We start from the raw sequence: 19,304 nt of genomic DNA, 5'->3' as shown, positions 1-19,304 counted from the left end.
GCACGGTATTTCTCAGTAGATAACCCAGTCCTACACTGAATGTAGATATGGCACTTCAAGCGCCATCACGAGCACCGCAAGCACAACTCCAAACTAAAAACGAACATGGCTATGGAACCGCTGTATTCGAACGCCGTTCACTTATCTTTAAGCCAAGTGGGAGAATACGCGTACTATGTACTTTATCTTTCTGAACAATTACAATGGGCTCTCCTTATCGACTGGTTTACCTGGACATGCTAGTCGCAATCTATTTGTGAAACACAAACAATCATTTAAATATTTTCAGAATATTGCCAACATTTTTTATGTTTTATTTTATATAAATAAAGAATGATTGACAGTTTAAAATATCAGCGATGCAGCTAACGGATTCGCCATGACCTATCACGTTTCTAATAGAACTCCTGAATAATAATAAAGCAATTATGTAATGATCATTTATCTATTCCCGTCTCTCTGCGATTATAAGATTACTATCTGTCTACTCTCCACTTTAGATCACTGAATGTCTTGAGCAGGGACCAGGACACATAATTTCGGACTACTAAATGTATTCAAGCCAAATATTTAAAATACTTCCTTATTACGATTAATTTTAATGTGACTTTATTTCCTGGGTTAACTTATTTTTAAACGTTCGAAATGTTTAGCATTACTTTCACTCAACCTTTCAACGTCCGGCATTGTCGTGTTACAGCGGGATGATGCTTAATCTCAAATTTTCACCAAAAAGCAATTTATCTCCATCGAAAAATTTATAGCGACAGACGTGTGCGATATCTCATATAGAAAAAAAAAGAAATTTTAACGATTTCTGTCTACTAAACGTTAAGCTTCAGTATAAGAAGTAGCATTTCTCTTTCTCTTTCCTGACATACTAGCGACGTCGCATAATCAAGATGTATCCGTGTCATCCGGAGAAAAACTCAGTTCACGCTGTCATAAGGTCGATGAATCCCTCGCCGCACGTATTCCAGTGAAAGTATGTGTCCGCCTACCCCACCCTGAGCCCCGCAGAACTCGTGCACGTCACCCGAGGAAGGGGCCAACGCAACGCACAGGTATACCCACGTATCCCACGTTGCTAGGTAGACTCGCGGCGCGTAGAACCGAATCGCGCCAGTATCTGGACCCAGTGTCGTGGACACTTTCGAATCACGCTGGCCAAAAGTGGAGAGACGTCCGTTATGGTTGGCCGTACTCTGTCATAGTCGGTGCGACAACGAGCTACACGCGTTACAGCAACGGTAACGTCTAGAGGAGACGCGAGATCGATCCCGATTCGGATTGAATATTTCTCCTTCTTTCTGGCTTAAAATCCGTAAAGTTGACGCGGATCGAGACTCGGCCGAGGTGTCGTTTATCTAAAAAGTAAAAAATTTGAAGGTATATCGAACGCGAGACTCAACCCGGCTTTATTCTCAACCGGGGCTCTCTGTCCTTTACGATCGTCCTCAGGGCAACGATCCTGGGTCGAGTACGGGTTATCGTTTATCAACGGTGACATTGGCACGGCGATTGATCAGCACGCGATGCCAATTAAGTGACTTCGCGGCCTCCTTCCTGCCGAGACACCTGCCGCGCTCACCATAGGAGAGAAGGTTCTATCAAGGAGGGGTGAATCATAACGATAGGTCGAAATGGCGTTTGCGTGGTACCTAATATTATCAATCGTAAGTGATCGGTCCAATCTCATGTTAAGAGCTAACTAATCGCCGTAGTTGCAGAGTACGTAGGAAGCTGGATATAAATCTGATGTAACGTTCTTTCTATTAATTGTAAACGCGCACGCTGATGTATATACCTTTCTAATCGCGAATCGACATTAACTCATCTTCTTGATTAATAGCTGACGCTTTTTTATCTGCCGATTGAATTACGCGTAGGCTGAATCAGAGCCGATTAATACTGTCGCAAGAACGCGTTTGTACCGTACAGGAAGTACCTCGATAAGCGATCAATTACAAGTCGGTGCAGCATTTCACAATAAGAGTGGTCCCACATTGTACATTGTGCTGAGTCAACACTAGTGATCTCGTGCTTCAAGTTTCATTGTGTATTTGACCGCAAATGCAAAACGCGTGTAAGCTACATTTCCACGTGCGTATACGAAGGGAATGAATATTTCGCGTAGAATTAAGAATCGAAAAAAAAATAAAAAATTGGCATTTTCTAGTCTTCTGAAATATAACGTTTTTTTTTTATGAATTTGATTATTCTTGTATGTGCCAATAGTTTTTCTTGATGGTCACCCGGGGCGAACCCTGCACCGAGTACGGATGTCCAGGGCGGCCGCAGTACGAGCCTTTCGTACCCGCGCCTCCAGGACATACTCCTCACTGCGCGCCACCGGGGCAGACCTTCTGCGAAACCCCGGACCATTATCCTCGGTAAGTACCCTTAGAACTTCTCCCTTCCCTTAAAAAAAAAAAAAAAAAAAAAATCGCTGCCGAATCAGCGACGAGGTAACGCAACAAGTGGAAATCTGCGATGATCCGGTCGACCCATTTCCAATTGTTGATATTCCTTTCGCCGCGTCCACCGTGTCCACCTTCCGCCTTCCTCTATGCATACGAATGATCGACGCGCACGCTGAGAAAAACTTCTGGAGGGGAAAGTTCCGCTAACTCCTCTTCTCCTCGAGGTGAGAATCCGTTTCTCGAAAGCATCGAGTTCGCCTTAATAGGCTTGCACAACCAATTTTATGCCGGAACGACTCTCGCCCGTAAAACAATTTTTGTCCCTCGTTTTTTATAAGCGCGATCTATGGATCTAGCCCAGAAAAATTCGCATCTCTGCCGCGATCGAATCACAGAAATCAGATGTTGCAGCGTCCGTTAGTTACCCTCCGCCCGCTGTTACCGTGCTATACATACGCAAGTGATTCGTCGGGTAGATTTCCCAAATGCTCGCTTTTACGCTCAAATCCTATCCCGAAGATGTTAGGAAGAGTTACGTAAAGTGAGCGGCCGCTATAATGTAAGAACGTTCGTGAGATCGTTGCTTAGCGTACCATGACCATGGCCTTGGCGCGGTCATACGTTGTTGGATAATTATTGGGCCCGTTACATTAGTTCCAAATCGAGCCCCGTCGTGTCCGAATACCGGTATGTCTTTCTTTCTTCTTCACTGAACAAATCGCTCCTTCGACATGACCTCAAATATTTACAATTTACATGAATAATACTCCTATCGAGTACTCGCGAATCGTACATATTTGAATAAGTTTGCAGAAAATGAATAATAAAACAGACGATTGCGCAGAAATAAAACAACGGTGTTTTAGCGCTTAGAATAATTTTTTTTTTTTTACAATTCGGATATCCGAAAATATTGCTGATATCGCATTATTCCGTCTTGTGCAGATTTAAAATCTTTCAGCGCTGCGCAATGAAATAAGTTAGGTTTCGATAAGCTGCAACGATCCCACCGTTGAATAATTTTAGCAATTGGAGAAACTTGTGATTGCGACAGCTGTCACTTCCGATAATTGTGCGCGTAGGAACGACCCGAACAACGGTCAATTACACTGTCAGAAATATCAAATTGCTGACTCGAGTCAGACCACGTCGGTTCACGGCATCCCGCGTGTCATTTCGCCGCAAACAAACACGCTGCATCTCGCGCCTGGCTAATGCTTGCTCAGGCCTAACACAGTTGCGCAATACACCCAATTGAGTACGCACCTGCGTAAATAACCTTTTGTCAACCTGGAAGAGAGACGAATCTCGGTCGTCCGGCCGAGAGACAGAATGGCCGGTATCTTTGATAAGCGTTGCAGCAAGACCGCGGCTCGCGTGCGGAGCCAAAGGTCGAATGTAATTCTCGAGGGAATGCATCATTCGTTTTTATTAACACATTGTATTCCGTCCTCGAGAGAGGTAACGGTTTCTTTCTTTTTCTTTTTCTTTTTTCTCTCTTTATCTCTTTTTAGACAACTCATCAAGTTTCTCGTCGACAAATGCAGCTTCGATTTTAACACCGCGTTGCAAGATGAATCCCGCGAAGATTTCAACGTTTACAGGTACATTTTCAGTATACTGAATTATCTTGATATATTTATATACTGACAAAAGAAACGGTAATTATTTAGAATTAAAGTTTTTTCCCAATTTTGATATTTTTTACGGCTGTCATCTTGGCAAAAAACTTTGCTGTGATTCCAACGATGATCAATCGGAGAAGGTTGATGAATGGAGGGGGAACAACGCTGTGGCTCTGGTCTCGAATCTGACGGCAGAAAAGGCTCCCAAAATCTGACTTTCAAACCCTAAACCAAATTTGGCTCCGCCTCTCCCGGGGATCCAAACATTTACTTCAATATGCAAACAATGTTTGAAGTATGGAGTTGAACATACATTTATCATATGTTTGATCGATATATTTACCTAAATTACAACTTTTTACCAAAAGAAAACGCTAATTGAGAAAAGTTACTAAAATTCGCAAAAAAATATAGCTTTCCTATCTCCTCCATACGATTTTTCAACTTGACAAAATACACTCTTTCGCAAAGAAAAAAATGGAAAAACTTTAAAATTGGGAAAAGCCTTAATTCTAGATAATTACCAAAGAAACTTATACGTGAAAGATATTTCAAGCAGATAAGTTACGAATAACTTAATAATTTCTACCGTTAGAGATATTGATGTATAATTAATCATTAATTGGATTATTATTGATATTCCCGCATATTCTCCTTATTACCATTTTTAAGTTCTCCTCCGGATTATAACCAAGGCTATGATTATCCACGACAAGACGATCAATTATACACTCAGCCTCCTATAAGAGGACAGCCAGCCTCAGAATATGGCCCTCCGTCCAATAGTAGCCGTTATCATAGGTAATACTCGTTACGCATACACGTGTCAAATTATTTACATCATCGTAACAGACAAAAGATGCACTTAAGTAGCGATACCAGCGAAGTAAAAATGATATTAGCATACAAAGTTAAATTTTCGATTCGTCGAATTGCAGTTACAAATACTCCGCACCGCCACAAGCGCAGAGGAATCCCTTCCTCCCGGAAGTAACGCTGAAGTATCATCAGGACGTCCCACGACAGATCGATCGTGCTTATTCGCAGGAACCCATAAGCGTACTAGAACCGAACCAATCGTGGCTGACCAATAGGTACGAAATATTAAAGAAATTAAAATGGAGAAGTTAAAATGGTGACTGTTTCTTGCGCGCGCGCGCGCGCGCTTAATACCTATATTTACATCTTGTGTTAAATAATAGATATTCGCGGGGTGGCAAGATAGCGCCGCGAAGTTATAGCGTGAACCCGTTGTTGGGCTACGCGAAACTTAAGGACGACCGTGTAAAGAGACAGTCGGATCCGGAAGTCATCTCCCTGTGCCCCACACAAGCGCAGTATATTGCTCCCCAAGCTGCTCTGAACAAACAGGGCAACTGGATGTACGTTGTTAATCTTCCGGGACAGAACAAGTACACGCAATTCGTCAGAAGCGAGAAATGCCTGTAAGTGTACTCGGAGAATTTGTGATGATAAATCTAACACAGGGTCAGAGGATTTCTAAAGAAATTGCTCTAATTTAATTCGCGTTTTACATTTTAATTTTCACGTTTACTCTAAGTGGACGTTAACTCATAGGAGAGGTCATCTTTTTTTATCGCATCGGAACGATGTCCTTATCGAACTCGAGGGAGACTATAAAGAACGAGGAGATACCAATCCTCTTATGCTTTTAGGAACGACGTATGCAACGGTATATGTTCTATTCCGGAGGGATACAGAAGTAGATGCCAGCAACAATTCGTGCAAAAGAGACTAGTCGCGCTCGAGGGGAGCGGGAATCGACTTTACACCGATTTGTTCTGGTTTCCGCACGGTTGCACGTGCCAGATCATACCGAATTACTGAGAATGCGGCGACTACGGCGCGCGGCGTCGCGCTATAGCGCAAATGGGGTGTGTTTTCAGGGGATAAGCACTATTAAACGCGGTTGTACACGTCGTTCTCTTCGCGATTGTAATTCCGCGACCACAGAGCGCGCCTGGCAACGGCATTGAAAGTGAGTACCGATAATGTAGCGTTCTATGAACGATGCGCACCCGAGTAAATGTGTACCGCGACGTGCATTACCAGCGGTGTAAGGCGGAGGCGAATACACGTTATCAGCGTATCATTAATTGTCATTGTTAATTGCAAATCGCAAACGGCGTAATTCTGTTAAAGGCGTCAATGAACGCTCTCAACGTGTCTTTGCGATGAACAGGCGGGGAATTTTTCAAAAATGTCGCTGTTCCGATATCACATACGATATTACATGTATACTCGCGTCGCCCATTTTTAGCGTAAAGGTGAAAAGGTGAAAAGGTGAAAAACTTTATGGGCAGTGAAAAGCAGCAGCAGGTCGTACCGATTGGCTACAAAATAGAAAAGTTCTAGAATCTAGAACTTCTCTATTTTGTAGCCAATCAGTACGACCTGCTGCTGCTTTTCACTGCTCATGAAATTTCACCTTAAGAGATGTATATATACATATACATATACATGGTCTTTTATATACTTCATTGACTATGGTCAAAGCTATCTCGAATATTTCTTATTTATCTTTCGGCATCTTCGATCGTCGATTTACTCAAAATTCTACAAAGGTAGGTCGTGCAATTTCGCGCTATTATCGCAGATACATATCGTTTTTAATTAATATTACTCTCTCTTTTATTTCAACAGTATGTGAAAATTTTATTTAGGAGATGTCTCAATAGATATAGTTGTATCGCCATGATTAAGCTTATTTATACAATATAGGCATATTTCTCTCCAGTAAGATTAAAGAGGGACGGCGGAAGGAAATCTCGTAATTGTGTAATAAAAAATTAAAAGCAGATCTTTTATGCGCGCTATTTGTACGCGAATAAATAACACAGATAATTAATTTATCGTTGTATGCTGTTTATTGATATCAGCTGCTTTTGATTTAAAAAAAAAGAAAAAAAAACGCGAAAACATAAATCGCGTAAAATCGTTGCGTGGAGAAAAATAAGAGATTATTATTTTAAAATCTGTGAATCTTCAAACTATAAATTATTATTAGAGATTACGAAAAACTTCTCCTTAAGATGGACAAGCGTCGATTGTCATGCGACTTATCGTACTAAATAACTTATCGGCTGTATGTACAACCAACGGAATGTTGCGTGAAACATGACATCGCGGTTTTAATCGTGACACCTTATCAAGGTGGATGTACTAAATGTTCGAAGAAATCGAAGAGAGACCCGAGAGGGCATAAAATAAAGGATCTCGATTTCACAATTTGCGGTTGAAAAAGGACAGACAAACGAGCGAAAAGAGGGACGAAGGCTAAGTGACGAGAGGCGGGATGAGGAGGGAGGAACTGGAGGTCAGACACGCGCAAGTTTCGCGTGGAAATGTTGTGGGGTAACACGACACCCTTTTCGCGCCATTTCCTGACAATTTTCGCGAGCCCTTGCTGTAACCAGTAATGCCAGAAATGAGACGTGGCCTCATTTGTGATCGTCGCTTAAGCGACTCTACGCTGGGATTTTCTCTCGCTAGGAGCGTCCCACTGCGAAGCGGTAGATCTAAACCAATCAAAAATAGTCTCAAAAATTCCTTTTAGCGTTTTTGAAAATTCGAATGGCAGACCTAATATGGTGACTGGAATCCATAAAGTCGACGAATAATTTAATAAAATCATCAAATTACATGAGAAATCTGGTGAAAGAATATATCTAAGGAGAAAAATAATTTTTCTTTTATTATTGTTAATATGTTTGTTTTATAACAGTATTATAGAAAAATCCTTCGCCTACCTTAGTATTTAAATAGCTTTGAGTGAATAAATTTTCAATTAAAAATTATCGCTGAAAAACACGTTTCCAAGAGAGAGGGAGAGTGAGAGAGACCATTTAGCGCGTCCCGGATTCGCTGTAGATTCCGTTCTGCTTGGAGAAACGCGCTCTCACACGCACCCACTCGCTTGCACCTGCTCAAGAGCCACCCCCCGGTATTCCCCTCGGCATCCCCCCGCGTCCAGCAAAAAGAAGGGTGAATTCTAGGCGTACGTACGTATGTACGTACATAAGTGCAATGCGTTGCACCTACATACGGTGCGCCTATACCCGTGCACTTGTACCTTATGCGTTTCCCTCCACTCGTGCGTGACAGAAGTGTCTGTACACATGAGGTGGATGGTAGGCTACTTGAAGGGTTTCCGTTTATATGCACGCGCGTAAGCGTGTGTGAGCCAGCGACGGACGAAGGGGCCTTCCGCAGAGAAGCGAGGTCGTCCTGCGATGGCGTGCGTATGTACGGAGCGAAGGATAATGTATCAATTAAGAGAATTCTTGCTTGCGAGAAATTTTCACCGTTAAAAAGGCTTTCTAATTTATTTCGCATTTTTAACACTTCGCGTTTGACTCTACGATGCACAGGTCCATAATCGGAACCTCATTGTAAAAGTATCACGACTTTTTTTCAAAAGAATATTTTTTCATACTTGTTGTAAAAACGCCAAACGGTATAGCGCGATAATTTACCGCAGTTTGCCTCGCATCTGGAGCCTCGACGAGATTAAATCGAAATTCCGAGTCGATTCACGGCGTCCAGATGTCACGTTTCAGGAAGAGGAAGCCCACCTTTGATCCCTACCAAGTCGCAAGATGACGAACGAAGCACATGGACCGTGCAAACGACGTGGACTTGCTTACAAAAATATACCAAATCCATAAGCAGAGAAAAGCTGCTACGTCACGCGTGTGTGTGTGTGTATATATATATATATATATACATATATATATATATATATATATATATACGCCATTAATTCGGTGGGAGAGTTCATTAATTTCGATTGCGACGCGCAAAACCGTACACGTCTTGTATCAAATCACATGTCTGACCCATTTCCGCTTCCGTGCCATTTCCTGAGCGCGCGCGATCGGATAGGTCAAGTTTGCCGACACGGTCCCACGTTTAACCATAAAACCTTACGGCGGTCGCGCCAGCACAATCACAATTTCACGAAATCGCTCGATTAATTAGGCGCGCCGTTATTTCAACCGAACGTCAATTGGTGAAAATACATTGAACGGAATCGGGGTTTACTGTGCGTAAAAAAGACTGCGTAAGGTCAGCGCTGACGGCACAGACTTTACCTATGATATTTTTTTTTCCACGAGCGAACTTGCATAAAAAAAGCGACCTTGGGTACCCGGTAACAATTTTTTTTAATGTGACGTAAGTTTATCGGCGGCGTTTAATGCACCGTGCACGCGCGAACGCTCTGCGTCATCGAATATCACCGTGACATTATTTATTGAAAGCGAACTATATAATATGGGAGGCATCCGAGCGATCGCCCTTCAATTGCGTTCGAGAAAATATTTCACTCGGTTCGTCCGAATAGAAATTTTGCGAGCTCAAAACGGCAACTGAGAGATATATATACATATATTTTTTAAAGAGAGATAGCGGCTTCGTTTCTGTTTCTGCAACGAGATCAGAACTACGGCCGGAGGGTTCCGAACTTTTTTTTCTCTCCTCGAGAATTCTTGCCACCCCCGACGGGGAGTTTTACAGTAATCTCCGTGCCAAAAGTCTATTGTGCTCTCTATCTCACTCCGAGCATCCATATCCCCCTTCCTCTTTTTCTCTCGTGCTACACCGAGCCGGTCGACCGGCAGCTTCGAGCGCCGTGATAAAGTCACGAGCAGTAATTATGAACGATAGCAGGGGAGAGAGAGGATATAATTGTGATTGATGGAAGAGAAGGGAGGAGCAGGGGGTGACTTCCTTTTAATCTCGAAGCTAACCCTTTCGTTCATCCATTGCCGCTTCTACTCGGCCGACACCGCACGGCGCGGCGCAGCGCGGCGACGCGGTTTTATTACCTCGGATTGTATCTTCGCGGGAAAAAAATTGAGGTCTTGTAGATCTTGTTCCGTTCTAAGTCGAAACCGGAACTGTTAAATGATAGATTTTATGATAGCAGCACAGCTAAAAAATAAAATTTGTGTTTATTCTAGTATGTTATAATTTCTATTTTTATGAAGAGCTCCAGAGAGATGTAGATATACGTATATTATTTTCATCAGTTTATATGTATATGAATCCTACTCGGAACAGATTTACCCAAGTAGGAAGTGGAAGTAAAATCTGGAGAGATTGACGATTGAAAATGGTTGAACTGAGAATATCTAATGATAACGTGTGTTTGATTAAAGACGAGGGAAATCAAAGATGAGGAAGGGAGCTGAATTAATAATCGTCGTTGTTCTGTATGGGCGAGAATAATGATAGTCTATAGCGACGCTCTAAATCGTCGTTATAAAACACGAAAGAAAGCCTCGCAAAGAGCGAGGAAGCCCGGCGTGTCCGCTTCGTACGCGCATTATCCCCGATGCCTGCCGCTTCGCGTGCGTGCGTGCGTGCATGCGTGCGCGCATGCTGCGTATACGCGTGTGTGCGTGTGTGCATGTGTACGTGTGTGCGTACGTGCGTATTCTCCTCTCCTTTCTCCGTCGCGTCTCTACGCACTCGACTCCGCAGTCCACGCACCGCCGAGCGAGCGAGCGAGCGAGCGGGAGTCTGCGATCAATGCGTGGCACTGCCACTGGTCGTCATGGCAACGTAGCGCGCCACGCACAACGAGCGAACGATCCGCGTCGATCGTGCGTAAGTGCGTGCTCCGGGCGCGCGCGCGCGCTTACGCGCTCACGCACGCACGCACGAACACGCGCGCATGGCCTCACTTACACGCTCACTCACAGACGGCCTCCTGCGACGTGCCGCGACGAGACTCGCGAAAGACCGCGTGCACAGGACGATCGATGGCCCCGCAAACTTCGCGACGGTACTACGAGCACGTGACGCACACGACAACGAGTCCGCATGATTGCACGTTAAATGTTTTCAAACCTTTTTATCGATATCTTCGTATGTAATTGTAATTTATGGTAAACAGAGTTATTTTAAATAAAAATATGCTTCATCTACATCGAGGAGATTACAAAACAGAATTTTGATTGCTAGCTCGTATGCAGTATCCCTTGGCTTATGCGAATAATCATCTTCAATGACTTTTTTAAGGGAACGGCGTCGTGTTACATATCTCTCCTTATCAAACGTGATAACAAGGATCAGAACTTGATCCTGGGAGATGTTGCGGGTTCGCGTGTGACAAAAGTTGCGTATAGGTATCACCACAAAATTAGCCGTTAACAACACGGCTCCTTTTTTTTATGGATTTTCTGGTTTACCGTGTCGACAGCTGTCCCGAATTTCCTGTTGAGTTTTTGTCAATTTACCTGAGTTTTCCTTCCTAATTTATGTCCTGTGAATCGTCCCGTTTCGCAACATGCAACCGCAAATTAATTATTCACGTAGCACATTAAGTCTCCTGATGGTTATTCTATTATGAACAGTTGAATGCGCTACGTAATTAAGCGTTAATTTAATAGTAGTTTATTTATACTTGCATTCTTCCTAGCATCAACATTATTGTCATCAAGAGTTGACTGATGTTGTAGAACGTATCTGCCATGGACTTGAAAAAATTCCAGTAGAGAGGGAAGCAATAATTCAAAAGGACAATGCACAGAAATTGTCCTGATGTTTCGCAGCCGCAACCATTCGCGGGAACGACGACGTCAGATCGCGGCAGATGTTTCTAACGAACTCTGCGAGAGAAAGTATCGATCGTGATATCGCTACGATTCGTTGTCCGTCATAATGAAGATAAGTCTTAACGACTTTGCCATGAGGAAATAATCGCGTACTATAATCGCATTCTGCATTAATGCTTTTTATATTTTAGTAATATTTATGACTCTGTATTTCTAGCTAGAATCGACATATTATTTAAAGATCGGTATTTTTTAAATATTGAAATATACAAAAACATTGGAATATACCAAAAAACTTGGCTCGCTACATGTGTGTACGTGTGTATGTGTGAATGTTGATAGCACGAGAGAGTAAAGATACGTGCAGTATATCACATTTTTCTTAGAAATGTCGAACGTCCTACTACCGCGATTATTACCCTATTGCAGAAGGGCAAGAAAAAAAAGAGCATTTAAACCCTTTCGGTTGGGGTGATTTAGTGGCAGGCCACTACATCGAAGATGGCACGCGTTGGATAGGAAGGGAGGAGGGGAGGTTACGCGACCCCCAATTCGCTTGAACACCTAGAGTAACCCCTGATGGCACCCTCGCACTAGGGTTCTTCGATGAATTCACCGATTCTCGGCTTGTACCGCGCCTATCACTATCGCGCGCAAGGTGTTTACAGGTCATATATAAAGAATACAAATTTCACATTAATTTCTTGAATTATTTATTTATTTCATGATAACATTAAATCACTTTGTAATACATTGCGTAGCTGCGTTTTTTTCGATATTCACCAAGATCTCTTTAATTACGATGACGCAAATTATACAGACAAGAGATTTCACAGAGCGATCAAAAGAAAGAAAAGGTATCAAACCGTGAGAATAAATTTCCCAAAGAATATATCTCTCTCTCTCTCTCTCTCTCTCTTCGTGGTCCAGGTGATATCCCCGCACCATCAGAGGTCAAAGGCCGAAGGGATTTCGTACGGCAAGAGACGAGAATACGAGGGACGATTTTTCATTTTTCGTTGCCCACGAAATACCGACAATGGACGCGTGTCACGTTGCAGCTGCTTTCACCACTGTATTTGACGCAATACGGCACACGGCACACATGGCGCAAAATCGTTCCGTAAGACCGAAATGCACCAGCGATCGAACTTTCCTCGTTCGATTCTACTCCACTGATTCGATGCATGGATACGCCAGATCGATATTTCTCGAGACCCGTTATCAAACAGTGTACGTAACAATTGGTACGCGCAAACGTATTTCTTTATGAGACTTTGAGATCTGAAGCATGACAAGAATTTGTGTTCTTTTTAATGACAATTTTGATAAAAAGTCTTAAATAATCTTGTAAAATCTCAAAATTGTGTATATAGCTTATAAGATGCCAGTACACGGAGAAAAATAATTTGCTGGCACAGCAGATTTTTTACTGTTAAAGCAAAATTTCTTAGTCAGGTATTATATGCGGACAGTAAAATGATTTATTGAGAGTACTAATCACTTTTGCTGGATATCATTTTGCTGAATCTTTTTATCTATCTAATAAATCTACGAATTATTTTGCTGTAAGAACAAATTAGTTCTTGTTGAGTTATCAATTTTTTTGCTGTGCTAACAATATAATTTTGTTACAAAAGCAAAATTATATTTTTACTATATACACTGGAAAAAAAATTTGCTTATTTTTAGTAAATATATTTACTAAAATTAGATTTGCTTAATTTAAATAAATAATGTTAAATTGTAAAACTTATTAATTTGACTACAGTACCTAAACTAAAGCATTAAAATCAGAAAATGTTTTCTTCTTGAAACGTTTACTTGAATCAAATTCAGGTTTACTATATTACAGTGTAATAGTTATTGAAATATAGTAAATGAATTTTTAAAATACTAAATCCGAATCTTTTAATTTTAGAAATGGCACTTTAATAAATATTTGCTTAAATTCACGTTTCCAAAGTTATAAAAATAATAAATAAAGTAGGGGAGACCGGGGCTAAGCCGACAGCGGGGCGAACTTGACACTAGGCTTTTTGCCAATTTAAATCTATCGTAGAAACTTGCCTTTGCTACTGTAAATGCGTCTTTATGTGCCAGTATTATCAACGGAATTTGGTAACATTCTGAGTTATAGTGTAATTTTTAACGCGACATAAGTGTTTTTGATAGTGAAAAGTAATTTTTCTAATCTCTCGAAAATGTCTACTCTTTCATCGAGCTTTCTCTTGCGAATCTACCGCTAAGTGATTTTGATGGGAAATTCGATGCTTTATACGAATCCGATAATAATTTTTGCATATTTTCAAAATTTATATATTTTTGGAGTAACAAAAGTAAAAAACGACGTTCGGGGCTAAGTCGACACGACGTCACCGGGGCAAAGACGACACTAACCTAAAGTGACATTATCGCAAAAAAGGTCACTGTTTCGTCCGATTCCGATGACGATTTAAGGAACATCTGTTGCGTGTGTTCGGAAAACATTTCATTAGCTTCTAATAACAAACAATGCATCTTATGCAACCGTATGGCTCATGACGAATGTGTGCGCACATCTGATCGCGAGTTTACGTGTATAAATTGTTTTTCAGACAGTTCAGAAAAAGATAATTAAAAGTTTAATCTTTTTTTTCTCATTATTTTAAATAATTGTTTACTTTATTCCGACTTTTTGTTTCTAATACACAATGTCTTTTCATTTGATAAACAATGTATTTTTATTTTTAAACAATAAAAAAATAAGTTCCAGATCAAATTGTGTCGATCAAACAAAGTGTTGAGTTTGCCCCGGCGGGGTGTCGAGTTCGCCCCGTCATTTTTCAATTCGAAAATTTGTCTTCGCGTCACTTTTCCTTTCCTGGCGGCAAAACAAAGCGACGTACAGCAAAACTTCTTCAATCAATTTTGTACCTGAAGAAACACTCTTTAAATATATATCATTGAATTTGCCTAAAAATTTTAATTAAATATTAAAAATTGCCTTTGAAAAAATAGTGTCGGCTTAGCCCCGGTCTCCCCTACTTATAAGAAATAAATATTTTCTTTAGTGCAATTTATTACATTTGAGGAAACTTATACTGAAATAAAGTTAATATATTCGACAAAAAAGGAAAGGAATATTTTATTTGTAAGCATTTTTAACTCGACGGAATCCTATAAGTTCGTAACGACGCGCGACGCTGCTAGGTGGCGTATGATGGGAAACGTTTCTCAAATTTAAAATATATCCAACCATAATATATAAGCAGACCCGCTGCGAGGCGAAAACCACAGAGTCCACTATCGTAAGTGGAAGAATCCCTTCTCTGCAAGAGTATTTCTTGGCGTTTGGATGCCAATTTAGTATATATGTTTTAAAAAATGTTTTAAAAGTTTTTACTTATAGGTAAAAATAATTTATAAAAAAATTATTTTCTTAAATTAAATAAATATTATTAGACAATCGCTAACTTATAAAAAATTAGATTCATATCTCTATAAATATTGACTATATATTGTACAAAATACTTCTTAAAGTTTATGAATTCTTTACTTAATAAGAAAATGCATTTTATTAAAAGTAATAAATATAATTAGAAAATTACTAATTAGTAAAAAATAAAAATTACATTTCAATAATCATTGACTGTATTGCAATAAATACTTGTTATAATTAATAAATTATTTTCTTTATTAAAGGAATTATGTTTTTTAAATAAGTAAATAATTTTCTTATTTAAAAAAAATACGTTCACAGTTGTATGCAAACACGCCATTTACTAAAATTAAGGAAATTTTCTTTTTTTTTCAGTGTAAGCGATATATGTAATTTCTTCAGGCATTCTCCAACTGTACACAGAGGTACACAGAGAAAAAGAACATTCTCATTTAGAGAGTTGACATATAAATCTTGCAACGAGGTTTTGAAACCGAATTTGCCTTTTGCTTCGTAGCGGGGTCTGCTTATATACGCGGCTGGATGTATTTTAAATGCGAGAAAGCTTTTCTCGCCATGCACTGCCTAGTGGCGTTGTTGTGAACGTTGGCTCTATATCCTCTTCGCTCAGTGAGGCGACAGAGGCTAACGAGCAGTAGTTTTGCTCTGATAGCAAATATATTTGCAAAGAATACATTATTTTGTTTCAATAATTAACGTGATTCTAAAGATAAATACACTGATCAGCAAATTTTTTCTATTCTCGCAACTAAACAGATTTTGCTTTAATGACGGATAATTCGTAAAATTAGTTCCGTTAATTGTTGTCGCTACGAATATGCAGTAGCAATGACGATTTTGCTGCAGCAGCAGACTTATTTTTCTCCGTGTAGATATAATTATAACCTTCCAAGATTGCAAAAAAGATTCATGACGTTATTCAATGGAAAATAACTTTCAGTTGAAGATTTGCGACAGCGAAAGACCGATGCAGTTGAAAAGAGATGCTGACCAACGATAAAATGTTTCTCCAGATGTAGTTCTTTCGTATCGAACTGATGAGAAAAATGGATTCGCCTGAAACGATACCTGATTTTTCGACTGTTCATTATCCAAGCCTGACTAGACGAAGTCCGAAAATCACCTAGGTAAGATCCGATTGAATCCGACGCTTCTCAATCTCTGGATATTCCTTCCTTGTAACTAACAACTCTGATATTGTTAACAACATGCGAAATGTCTGCAGTTTCGCGCAGCGGCCTTTCTAATAAATTTATTCCAATTCGATCCATAACCCGTGCACAGAGAGAAATGTTTCTTTAGATTTAATAAATTTTCTTAAATCTAAAGAAATTTATGCATTGGAATAGTTCAACCGAATCAGTGTTTAAACTACAAAATGCAATTGTTTGATTTTTCAAAGAATATATATCTTTGTCTTAAATAAAAAAATTGTTTGAAACGAAAAACATATTCTCTATTGCTTTAATAATACTATTGTTTTATTTAAATATCAATGTTTTATAAAAAATGTCTTAAACATTTATTTATTATTTATTTATTTATATATGATATATGTAGTAGTCGGTTGACTGCTACGTATATAAATAAATAAATAATAAATAATTGTCATATCTCCATCACTCGAGTGACCGGTGTGATATTAGATTCCAATGATGTGTACAACTGCGAGTGATAGACGCTTTTACTGTGGGGCCTTATATACGGTCTCTGGTCGAATTCGACTTACGAGTTTAGCAGCCGCCTAGCGGTGAAAACGCTAATTACATTTATTGTAACCAAAGAAACTTTTTTCATCGAAACATATTCTTTCAAACAATCGTGTTTTTTCTATTAAACAATATGGTTTAATGTAATAAAACTACAAAATTTCTATTCAACAAAATAATGTTTTACTTAAAGTAAATTTGTTTCTATGAAATAAATATAATCCAAACAAATGGAAATAACGAATGTAAAGAAATATTTCTCTCTGTGTGGCAACTCGCGAACAAATAAAATCGCATCCTTTCTCGAAATCTAAAATAGTCGTAATATATGGATAACTAACATTTTTTGCAACGAGAGTAACATTTTTTGCAGCAAGAACAAAAGGTTTTGTACTGTTGCTAAACTATAGCTCTCGCTGCGAAAAATATAGCTCTTGTTGCAAAAAATATAGCTCTTGCTGCAAAAAATATTAGTTATCCATATTTTACGACTAAATTTAGCTAAATTTTTTTCCGTGTATTCGATTAATGCAATCGTATTGAGAACCTATGCGTATTGAGAACCTTGAAAGTAGAAAATTCTCGAATTCTGGACGGGTCAAAGAGACATTCTCGGGACGGGATTTTCTACCTGAGCGTTCCTGATTTTTTCGATAAATTGATTTATTTCGACGTCATTGTGAACACCTTTAACAATGAGAAGCATTTGTCCTGCGGAATTTAAAGCAAAGATGTAAAATAACCGACTTGCAGAGCGGCGAGCGTGGAAGGATTCGCTTCTCGATTCGCTTTTTGCAAGCGAGAGACTTGATCGAGCACAACGCGATCTAGTTAGGGCCGGAAGGGTGATTTATCAAGCGGCCGCATCATTACGCACGAAAGGGACACAGCAGTGCCGTGATTCGTAGTCCTTCCATCGGGAAGAAGAATACGTATTAATTTATGTCTGCATTCGCGGCTGTCATTGTCATGTTAATCGGGTCTCCACGCATTAGCCGTGCTTTTCAGTGATGCGTGCATGCGTCCCGTGCGTGCGTGCGTGCGTACGTGCGGTTCGCTCTTGTCTGTCGCACAGAAGTCCTGAGACACTACAGACAGCCATTCGACTGATTCGACAGTGGGGATCTGGGAAACTCGGGCAGAAGGGCTTTTCGGGATAAACTTGGCGGCCCCGGGCCACTCCGCGACTCGACGGGCGGATTCGCGGATCGCTTCGATCGCGAATATACGACTGATACAATGTAGGAGACGATGATAATGATATTATGACGATATTAAATCAGAAATCAAGTCACACTATCTCAATCTTCAATCGCGAACGATTGACTGCTCTTCTCTCCGTAAGACATCTTCGCTTTTCATCGATCGCATCTCGTCGAGATTCGTTAATTCGAATAATGGAACGCGAGATTCTCGGACTGTCGCGCCGCTTAACATCTGGCTTAACTAACGCAGTAATCTAGAAAATGATGAATATACCCGCACCAAATATACGTGCGCGCAGGATCCCGTTGAAAGAAATTACGCCCGTATCTGCGTTCCCGTGTGTGAACACCTCGGATAAACATCTTGTTGTATATCCTCATGAAGAGTTCGGCAACTGCGCGCGTGGCGAGGACAATTCGGAAGATCGAGATTTTCGCGCCAAGAAAATACAACGGTAGAGCCCGGCCGAAAATTCGGTTTCGGTTTCAATCTCGGCCAGTTTCGGCTAAAATCGGAGTTTTGGTGACCATAGTCGGCCGAAATTAAAAAAGATTGTTTCGGCCGGGCTATATATGACGGTATTATCGTCGTGCGACACATTTCAGCGTGTCTCTCGGAGCCCCATGTGCGCACAGCCAGCACGAATCTCTGGTCCATTTACTACATCCACGTATTTTACGTTACGTTACCGCGCGCGTGACTTGTCGGCTGCTGAAATCGCACGCACTCGAGGGGGTGGAAGGTGAGAAATTCGCGGGAAGGGTTACGCCGGGGTTGCGCCTCGCCCCGGGGCCCGAAAAGTCGTTGATATCGAATCCGAGAGGTCGCTGAAATAAATCGTTAGCCCTCGAGATAGAGGGGGAGAAAAGAGCTTTCCGAGGGCCGCGATTGGTTGCTCGAAGGATGAAAACCCGAGGCCTATAGCTACGTTTTACGAGCGTTCTCGTTCTCCATTTTTACGAGTCCCGGAAAAATGAACCGAATAGCTCGCAAATTGAAGCGTAATTTCGTGAAGAGTATGAGCGAAACTAACAATAAGTAAAATCGACTATATTAAAATTTCATTGATGTTCCTACGGGATATGAAAGGGGTATTCACATTAATATTTTGTACTTTATTCGTGAGATAACTTGTGGAATGCAAGATAACTTGGTGAATTTTTCTATTTAATTAATTATATGGTAGATGAAGTATTCACATCTTCTTCGAAAAGGGCGTGTTTCAGATCATGTAGCTTTTGCAGATCCGTGACTTTCCTTAGCGATGCACTTCGCGAAAAGTACCCGGAACGAAGAAGGTATATAATAATAGAAAG

At 40.5% G+C, this 19,304-nt stretch overlaps 1 protein-coding gene across 4 annotated transcripts; it reads left to right on the top strand.

Moving 5' to 3' along the window:
* Positions 1-5: 5 nt before the first annotated feature.
* Spz5 (spatzle 5) lies at positions 6-11,003 on the top strand. 4 transcript variants are annotated; one of them, XM_071787395.1, is made up of 8 exons: positions 6-1,250; positions 1,390-1,676; positions 2,239-2,393; positions 3,938-4,027; positions 4,721-4,849; positions 4,987-5,142; positions 5,251-5,493; positions 5,725-11,003. In XM_071787395.1, exons 2-8 carry the CDS (start codon positions 1,644-1,646, stop codon positions 5,894-5,896), a joined length of 978 nt encoding a protein of 325 aa, XP_071643496.1. In that variant the 5' UTR covers positions 6-1,250; positions 1,390-1,643; the 3' UTR covers positions 5,897-11,003. The 4 variants fall into 4 exon arrangements, with proteins under 4 accessions (XP_071643496.1, XP_071643494.1, XP_071643495.1 ...); XM_071787393.1 differs by having other exon boundaries at positions 6-1,374; positions 1,462-1,676; XM_071787394.1 differs by having other exon boundaries at positions 6-1,389; positions 1,462-1,676.
* Positions 11,004-19,304: the final 8,301 nt, after the last annotated feature.

The sequence above is a fragment of the Temnothorax longispinosus genome, chromosome 9, assembly GCF_030848805.1.
Source record: "Temnothorax longispinosus isolate EJ_2023e chromosome 9, Tlon_JGU_v1, whole genome shotgun sequence".
Classification (NCBI taxonomy): Eukaryota; Metazoa; Arthropoda; class Insecta; order Hymenoptera; family Formicidae; genus Temnothorax; species Temnothorax longispinosus.
The sequence above is the reverse complement of the archived record's forward strand: the minus strand, read 5'-3'. Positions and strand labels throughout refer to the sequence as shown.